This window comes from Brassica oleracea, chromosome C2 (genome assembly GCF_000695525.1).
Source record: "Brassica oleracea var. oleracea cultivar TO1000 chromosome C2, BOL, whole genome shotgun sequence".
NCBI classification, from domain to species: domain Eukaryota; kingdom Viridiplantae; phylum Streptophyta; class Magnoliopsida; order Brassicales; family Brassicaceae; genus Brassica; species Brassica oleracea.
The window spans coordinates 42,619,014-42,628,883 of record NC_027749.1 but is presented as its reverse complement, the minus strand read 5'-3'; the positions used below and the strand labels follow the sequence as shown (position 1 = coordinate 42,628,883).

At 31.9% G+C, this 9,870-nt stretch overlaps 2 protein-coding genes across 3 annotated transcripts; one reads left to right on the top strand and one right to left on the bottom strand.

Annotated features, from left to right (window-relative positions):
- Nucleotides 1-984: 984 nt before the first annotated feature.
- LOC106323006 (protein SHOOT GRAVITROPISM 5-like) lies at nucleotides 985-4,166 on the bottom strand. 2 transcript variants are annotated; one of them, XM_013761168.1, is made up of 3 exons: nucleotides 3,532-4,166; nucleotides 2,550-2,952; nucleotides 985-1,878 (listed from the first exon to the last, which is right to left on the bottom strand). In XM_013761168.1, the coding sequence occupies exons 1-3, from the start codon at nucleotides 3,704-3,706 to the stop codon at nucleotides 1,134-1,136; spliced, it is 1,323 nt and encodes a 440-aa protein (XP_013616622.1). In that variant the 5' UTR covers nucleotides 3,707-4,166; the 3' UTR covers nucleotides 985-1,133. The 2 variants fall into 2 exon arrangements, with proteins under 2 accessions (XP_013616622.1, XP_013616621.1); XM_013761167.1 differs by having other exon boundaries at nucleotides 987-1,878; nucleotides 3,523-4,159.
- A 4,040-nt stretch (nucleotides 4,167-8,206) lies between these two features.
- Nucleotides 8,207-9,106, top strand: LOC106324294. The gene is made up of 4 exons (XM_013762289.1): nucleotides 8,207-8,339; nucleotides 8,426-8,479; nucleotides 8,690-8,736; nucleotides 8,837-9,106. Exons 1-4 carry the CDS (start codon nucleotides 8,207-8,209, stop codon nucleotides 9,104-9,106), a joined length of 504 nt encoding a protein of 167 aa, XP_013617743.1.
- The last annotated feature ends 764 nt before the right edge of the window (nucleotides 9,107-9,870 follow it).

The window sequence follows — 9,870 nt, the reverse complement described above, 5'->3', positions numbered from 1 at the left end:
TCTTGTTGTGATCAAGTGCTCGGACTACCAGATCTTCCTTGATAGATACAAGCTGAGTCTTGGCTGCTTCTTCTTCATGAGTCACCACCATGTTACTGAAACCTTCATGACAGGATGCTTCAGACTGTAGTACCAATCACCTCACTCTAGAGGCCGCATTGGTGATTGCTTCTTCATCCTTCATTATGCTTCATAACTGATCTGCTCCTCTTCTTGAATAACCACCAAGTACTCTCAGATCATGTAAGCTTCAACACCACATTCCCAACTATCCTCCCGTAGGGGGTCCAGCGCCCCAACGGAAGGGATGTTAAATCCGCTGTGACCGGGGCTCGAAGTCGTGATGGCGGGCACCTCAGCCGAGGTTCCTTTACCACCAGACCACGAGGCCCGGTTATTGGCTACATGTAGATTTCATGTACCACCAGCCAAACCTAACCATTATTGGCTACATGTAGATTTCATTAATATGTTACATTATATGCTTTGATAAAATTTGAGATATCTCGTTTTAAGCTTCACCGAAAATATTGTAGACAAAACATAATACATACTCCTTCCGTATTTAAAAGATAGATATTTTAAAAATTTCACACATATTAATACATTTTTTGTTTATTAATTTTTCATTCATTAAATTTTCGTTTTATCATTAAAGTTTCACCCTTTATATTTTTACATTTTAATTTATGTTTTACTGTTAAAGATAAATATCTTAATTAATTATACCCGAAAACATCGATCAATCTTTCAAATAGAAAAAACAAATACATCAACCATTCAGATAGCATAATTACCAACGTTCTAGATTTCTAGATTTCGCCAAGATTTCCCATGTGGGCGTAGGCTAAAAACCAGGTACTTCCATCTACGGATCTCCATTATTAGTATATATTAGTTATAGCTTTGTTAAACAATATAATATTCTTTATACTGTTGGACCAAGGATTTACAGGAAGTTTTAATATAACTGGATTTTTCTTTTGATCAAAAACTGAAAATTTAACAATTACAATAATTAACCAATCACATACGAATATGGTAATACAAAGAGGACAAAATAAGACAACGTAATTAATACACAAAAACAATAAGATTTTATCTTAGTTTTTTTTATAATCCCTTTTCAAATTCTAGGATGCCTCTCCGTCAGTATTCACTGATGACATGTAACTCACCACAAGAGATGTCTCATCCGCCGAAGCCGCCGCAGGAACCGCAACCGCTTGAAACTGTCCTTTACATATTTGACAAGTAACTTGCATAATCGTCGAGCTTATCTTCTTCACAGATTGTTCCTTTAAAAGCTTAGCTCTCTCAAGCTCAGCTTGTGCTTGTTGCCTTATCTTCTTAGCATTAACAAATTCGTTTTCTGCTATCTCTCGTTGCCTCTTCGCTTCTCTTTTAGCTTCCTCTGCGTAAGCTTTCTCCTTCATCGCTATCTTCATTATCTGTTCACTCGCCATTATTTCTTTTATACGATCAAAGTTGTTGTATTGATGAGATAACGATGGTGCAGATGGTGCAATGGAGAGGTTTAAGTTTGTGGTATCATGATGATTACGATGATGAGATGGTTCTTTAACTTTGTGTTGTTGGTTTTCTTGATTAGGGTTTTGATTTGGCGTTAATGGAAGAAGCTGGAGTTCGAGATTGACATCGTTTGATGAGTTTCTTATAGGAATTGGACGCCCTTCTAGAGGTAAAGGAGTAGCAACCGCACCACCGTAATTCGTTTCCGCAGATGGAGTGCTTGTGGTCGAGGCAGTTCTAGAGGAGCAGGCCGGGACATTCACCGTAGCTTGTGGCGGTGGCGGCGGTTCACGGTGAACTTTTCGAATGGAGCAGTTATCTTGATGTTCAATAAAACTCTCCACCCTAAAAGGAAAAAAAAACCTACCAATTAAATTATTCTATATGATATAGCGTTATGAAGTGTCAAAGTAATTATTATAATGGTAAAGTTATAATTTAATATTAAGCTTCTTAGTTTAATCTTATGAAATTAATAACGTACGACTTATATAATTTATATTATATTAACATGAGTTAAGGTCCACTAAATAGCCTAAAATATGTAATGTATTTATAGATTGGGGGTCAATGTCATTAATCTACTTATTAAGTTCGCTTTTATGTCCCAAAGCCAAACACAATAGTCAAGAGAAAGATGCATACACATCAATACACATAATTAGTAAGAATCATGAGGGATAGTCAAATCAGATAGTACTAAAAGTATCAATTATGGTTTCGGGTGACTAGAGCAATTTTTTATTTATACCTATAGTTCCTTTGTAACACTCTGTGATATCCTAAAGATACAAAACAAACAGAGCAAAATTACTTGTATCCTAACTAATTTTTAACCTACCATATCCGTGTGTTAAAAAAAAAAAAAAATCATATCCGTCCAATGTTTACTAATAATTGATTAAATTGTTTCAAATTTCCAAAAAAAAAATTTGGAAAAATGCTGATCTGTTTTTTGTTCAAAGATAAATTCTGATTAAAAATCGAATTATTGGGAGAAGAACACGAAATTAAACCTGGAGAAGACGCGACCACAGTCACAAGAATGTCCCCTAGTGCCACAAGTTTTGAGATGAGCTTTGTAATCTGATTGAACAGCATAACCTTTAGAGCATCTCTCACAAACCCATTGCTTATGGTTACTGTGTTTTCTTCTGAAATGTTTTTTTATCCCGACAAGATCTCCAAGAGCATGACAAGGATCATGGTGAAGACAAGTGGGTTCAGGGCAAACATACACTCGTTTCTTCACCTCTATATTGTTGTCTCTTTTCAGAAGCTTCCATGGAACCTTGTGACGTCTTCGATGCATCTGGAGATTTTGATCTCTTTGAAACCCTTGGTTACAGATCTCACATATGTATCTGTCTGATTCAAGAAGAGTTCTTGGTGATAAAGACACAACTTCTGCATCTGGATCTGAAGAGAAGAAGCAAAATCCATCAAAACACATGTGTTTAGTTTGAGTGACATCAATAAAGTTAAAGATCTTTTTTTAACTTTAATTTTAAAAGTTGAGATTTGTAATGAGGTTCAAGAGAAAACAATGGTATAGTACCCCCTCCCCCCACTCTAAACTTGAAATTAGTAAAAGAAATTGATTATTTAAAAAATAAAACCATTAATTGACCTGTTTATGATCAATCATAAAATGGGTTTTAAGAGAACCAGGAAACCAAGTTATACACATAACCTTGAAATTGGGAATATGAACAAGGGGAATATTTGAAACTTTATTTGAAAGCCAATTTTCAAAAAAAAATATTTGAAACGTTAAAATCTATCCTATCAAAGGAATATGTCTATGATTAAAACATTAAAAACAAGGTGTGTGTGTGTTTAATGGGGTTTAGATAAAAGCAGGAAAACTCAAGAAGACTCATGACGTCAAATTGGTATAATAAGGAAATAAAACAAAAAAAAAAAAAAAACTGGAACTTTAGAATTAAATTTTCGGTAGTGGTGATCCCTTTATTATTACGGTATTACCTGGTGTACCTGCAGGTCTTCTTTTCCTCTTCTGATTGGATGTGTTTGTGGTAGCGACCACATTTTCAGAAGAAGAGAGGAAAGGATCAGAGGAAGAAGAGGAAACCACACAACATGTGTTACTAGTGTTCTTGTTGGAAGCAGCATCCAACATCACTACTGTGTCTTGATCTGTTCTCATCATTTACTACTTTTTCTTCTCTCTTTTTGACTTTATTGTAATTTGAATTTCTAGAGATTGATTTGATGAAACAAGACCTAGAGACAAAAAAGAAAAAGAAGAAGAAAATTTGAAGATAGTGGGAGGTGCAGCTTTACAAAGGAGAGGAAGGAGTAATAAAGAGAGTGAGAGAGAGGATATAGGGGGGGAAAAGTTCTTTTAATTAAGCTTTCTGCAACAAAGCTTTAAAAACTTTTACTTAGACTCTTCAAAGTTCTCTTATGTTAAATGATGAAAGCTTTTTCTTGGGTCTCTCTCTTTCTCTCTCTAGCTCTCTCTTTGCTGTTTGGTATCATTAACCTTTCTCTCTCGTACACTTAGAGAGTTTAGATCAAGTTAGAGGGTCTTTTGATGCCTATACTGCCTCTGCTTATAAAGCTCATTGCACTGTTCCATCACTACATACAATCTATACATACATACACCCATGGAGAGAGAGAAGGAGAGGGGGATGTGTTTATTTAGGTATACATTTAGATTTTTCTTTTTGTTATTTTATATTTACATTTTAGATTTTGTTTCTTAGAGTATGTTGGATATATTGTTTTTGTATTGGACCCATATCTTGTCTGATTGATGAATTTGTCTGATATTCTTGAACCTTCATAACCTATTTGAGATGAATAATTTAAGACTTTTATATTTTTGTTATTATCTGCACGAGTTTTACCTGACTTGTCGAAGAAACAATTAAGATAATACTATATGAACTAGATCATTGTGTGGAATTTATATCTCCATTAATAGACAACTAGTTGACTGATCAGTAATTAAGCGGATTTCCGTTCCGATCCAATTCAAATCTAGGATTATCAAATTATAATGCAGGTTATGTAGATTTAAACGATCAGTACTATTTTATTTGCAAACATTCATGTGGCGCGGCGCTCACTCATAGATGACGTAAGACATGATTAAATAACAGGTTAACATATATATATAGTGTGATTTATTTTCCGACTGTCACACTCTCAAGTCCTGTAAATAGTGTGATTATGTCGTTCAGGAAAAAAAATAGTGTGATTATACATCACTAATACAGCTTTGCGTTCCATTATTATTAAAGCATTCCAATAATATATATATCGTCAATTTTAGATAATTTGTCATTGTTAACTATATATGAATACTATGTCATCATTTTTCCAAGGTTGGTCCACACCTACATGACTACATGTTAAGATTCTTTTCGAACTACACTTGGAAACAAAGGAGAGAACAATGGTATATGTTCTTGTGAATAATCCAAGAATGTAATTGCATAATTGCATTAAATACCAAATTATATAAGTTTCAATAATGCAGACAAACTATTATTCTCTATTTGGCTTATATATTGGATGTACTACTACTGCCCATACAGTTAAACGGAAAAACATAAAAAAGAGTAAATGACAGAAGATAAATCAAAATACATGCATAGAAAAATAATTCTAACAAATGTGAAAGTATTATGTTTTATACGAATATAAACTCTACGCCTCTACGGGATCCTGATTTGAGCTAATATAAATTAGTATTCAACCCCTTTCGCACGTGACCTTTCATCTTACTTACGTGACCTTTTTTCCACCCCCACTATCTACTTTTAAGCTTTTGCCTTTCTTCAGAGATCCCAGTCATTTCCTTAGGCAGGTTTCACTAATAGATCTAAAAATGAGGGGAAAAAGCAATTTACATCGAAACATAATGAAATTATACATAAGTGTCGGAATCTTTATTGTAATCACTCAATTAGAATGAATAAAACAATTTATTCACTATTCTAGTATTTCTGGAATGGAGTCTTCTGTATGAATCTCCTTACGTCTCTTTGTATGTTATATTCGGACTTGAAGAATTAGTTTAGTTTTGCAGCAAAGCATCGTTAAGGAGATCGTATCGGTTAAACAAAACCATACTCGAGCCCTCGTCATTGTTACAATAATCTTTTATAACATCAAAATCAAAGATTCTTAAAAGATATTGTTACGGAATTATCAACGTCGACTGATTGATTTTAATGGATTAATGAAGAAGATACCTTAAACAGTTAAACTCATTCACTATTCCACCATAAAAAATATCCCTTATTAACGCTGACACCACTGCTATAAAGTACCCAAAATTTAGTCTCAAATATAATAGTAACTTAATAGATTCTCATCCGGGCTTATTTTTCTATATAATTAAATTTTAAAAATCTTATTTTAGTTTTTTTATTTATATCTGTTTTTGTGCTAATTTTTATATTTGTTTAAGTTTAAATGGTTGGATTTTAAAGTATAAGAAGTTTAATTTTGTATTTTAATTTTAAAAACTAAGTTAATATTTAGATGTATTTTTAATATTTACAAATTTGATTAGTTATTTAAATAATAGGAATTAAAAATTATATAAGCTTTTGTTATAGTAAAAAAATTAAATATCCTAAATATTTAAAAATTTAGTGGCAAAATAATCTCATGTGTGATGGTGTATTTTATTAAAATTGTCTAACATATAAGTATAACCAAATTAATTTTAATGAAACTAGAGTTTTGATCCACGCTACACGTGGATTTATTTTCTATATTTTAGTGTTTTTGTTAAGTGTATTTTCTCAAATGTAATAAATGTATTGTTATTGTCTAATTGAAACATCTTTATTGAAGTATATTGAACAATATAAGATGTTTTGTGTTTCATTTCATTTATAATTTGATCATATGTTTTGTGATCTTCTAATGCTTTGTTATCTTGGTTATTTTTTAAAAAAATATTTTTAGTGTTTATGTGTCTCCTTTAATCACATTTAAACTAAATATCGTTTTTCGTGTTGGTATTAACTAAACATTTTTGCTTCAAAATTTTTGAAGATGATTTATAAATTTAAATAAATTTGATTTAATATTTTAAGAATTTATATATTTAGAAGAGAAAATTATATTGTTTTTAATTAAACTGAAAGTTTAATAGAGTTAACTTATATCTTCGCTGGAAATTTTTATTTTTTGTAGAATTATGTTTTTGAGAAGTAGTATTATACATACATGCAAAGAGTAATAAGTTTGTTGGGATAGTTTGGAACCTTTTCCATTTTGTTACCTTTTTTTTTTCCTCTTCAATGAGAGTTTAGGGGTTTGTAAAGCTTTTTTTTTTTTTGAAACATAAACAGTATGTAAATTTTCGTAACACTAATCAATGCTTATATATGTTTTATTTGTTTGGTTAGCAGCAATCCTCAATTCACATTGTTGCAGTTCGAGCATGATTAAAAGTGCAAATGGTTATTTCTGAACTTATCAATAGAAGAGTGTTTTAAAAATATATAAATTTGATCTATTTTTATAAATATGTACATTTCTTCTATTTTATACGTAATATTATTAAAGAAAAAGATAAACTTTTATATTCTAATATCTGTAGTATGCTATCCGGTTTAAAATTTGGAATTTTTAAGTTTGATAATACTTTTACTTCATTTATTAATAAAAAAAATAAAAAATCTAATATCTGTAGTATGCTATCCGGTTTAAAATTTGGAATTTTTAAGTTTGATAATACTTTTACTTCATATATTAATAAAAAAATAAAAATAGCTTTATCTATGAAGTTTTCTGAACCCATTACAGTAGAAACTCTATGAGTTAATATTCGATAAATTAATAAACGCAAAAAAATTAATAAACTTCACCAATTCTGAATTGGGTCAATATAAAATATGACACAATTCGATAAATTAATAAAATAATAAATTCTTGAATTTTTTGTGTAAATATATATTCCCAATAAAAACATAAATTAATAACCGGTGCATATAAATTTATATAAATATAATAATATATTGTATAGTTTGCCTGTATTTTATTTATAGTGAAGTTTATCTTTAACTTTATAAGTATTTAAAAATATTTAAATGTTATTTTGTCGTTTTATACTTAAAATGCATATACATTTATGGTAAATATTTTCTATACACCTTATAGTTGAACAATAGTAACATAAAAAGTTTTATCTATAAAAATTAATCAACAATTCATATATCTTAAAATCAAATAACTTTTTAAACAGAAAATATATTCTTCTAATTTTTTTTTTTTTGTAAATTAATAACTCGAAGAGAAAGATCTAAACATCAAGATCAATATTGTTGTACTGTGATCCAAGTTAATGATCCGCTCTGCTTTTTTTATTCATCTCATCGTCGGCAATAAAATAAACGACACAAATAGAGTGTAATGTAAATAGGTGCAGATCACAATATAAGACGTAATAGTCTTTTATGTATTAAAAATTTTAAAACCTAACTTTATAATTACGAAAACACAACACATGCTTAGGAGGAAATACCCTAACTTCACAAGTTATTATTTATTATATATAAAAAAAAATGCAAGAACAGAGAGTTCAAAAATAGTTTGGATAAAGTTGTGCTAGACTCCCTCGTCATTCTCGTCCTCGATGTTGCAGCTATTGTTGCAGCTCCAGTCATACTTCAAGGTAATGGGGAACACGTGTTGTGTTGCTCCTCGTGACAAAATGATCCTCCTGCCTAACTCATCATCAGCTGCTGAGAGGAGGCATTCTCCTACTTGGAGTTTCCGCTGGGATAATAATAATAGAGGCCGTGTAGCTGGTGAAGAAGCTCTCTCAGTTGGTTGTCTGATGGGATTAGCCGGAACGATGTGTCTGACATCAAATCTGATTTTTTATCATCTCAAGGTTCCTCTTTGGACAGCTTTCGGACACAGACGATGCAGAAGTCTCCGGCCTCAGGTAAAATAAGTTCAGCTTGTTTAGTATTTTTTTAGCTTGAGGGAACACATGTATGGTGTGTTATTCACTTGGGACTTTTAGATAGTATTTTTCAGAACCTGTTAAATCATGTTTCTCTTGATAGGACTTCTCTACTTGCTTCTTGACTTGCCTATGCATCTGTCTACAGATCATAATAATCTTACATGACATTAATGAATATTTTGGCAGATTTATCTTTTTCAAGAAATTCTTCCATTGATACAGTCTTTGAGCAGGTAAAACTTGTTTCACCTATAGTTGAGTTTTCTCACATCTTTGAAACTTTTACATTTGTTGATACATAACCTCTCTTTTGCGTTTCTATCTCTCACACAGAAAGAAAAGGATTTAATAGAATCTGCAGCACCTTCATACCCATCTCCTGCACAATTGTCTCTTTCACTTGCTTCACAACCATCTTCTTTCCCAACGTCACCACTTCCCTCCCAGATCTACTATCACCCTGCAAGTTCATCGACACTTAATCCAACACAGCAAGTCTCCGATGGTAAGATCTGTGGAATGAACTCACTTAGCAGAAGCTCAGCAACTGAAGAAGAGGAAAAGGGAACTCCTTTTAGAGTAATTCATATACTACCACAGTAAATGAAAAATAATGTGATCCAACCAAAGAACGTCATTTTGTTACAGCTCCCACTTGCATCAACATAACTCAAAAGCAGAGTCTTGAAGATTTACCAAACTCCTTCATATCTTCAATGGTGCTTTCTCTGGTAAGCAAAGAAATTCAGCGACTGCAACAACAACATAACTGAGTAACGATCCATTCAAGTGGGGTATACAAAAGCATTCTCTCAATCAAATTAATGATAGGAGAGATTTTCATTCATTGTACTTACACCGAGCTTTTAAACAGACGTTTGTATCACTGTTCTTTTCCTCAAAAATTCTGTGGTATCAGTTTTGATGAAGGATGTTTGTAGTTCTCGCCACCTGAAATATATATATGAACGGTAGTGTATAATCAACAAAATTCTTGTTAACAATAAGTTGCAGAGATCACTCCACTGTCATCCTTAGTTCGAGCTTAGCCTAGAGATTCCTCCTTTAAATCACAATTTGCTTCGAAGTCTTCAAACAAATGCAACCTCCTTGTGCTTCCAATGCTGATGCAAAATTTTCATAACACCATCAAAGACTCCTCTTCTACCTAAATAATGAAACAGATACATATTGAATATTGTGTAAACCAATCTGGTAACCTTTCGAAAAGGAATAAGAAGAAGCGAAGAACAGATTTGGAGGCTCTTACCAAGAACCAAGCTGCTGTTCATATTCAGTCAGATTCTTCTCAAGCATTCTCTCTCTTCATGAATCAGTATCTCAATGTCATCGTCGTGCTCAGATGG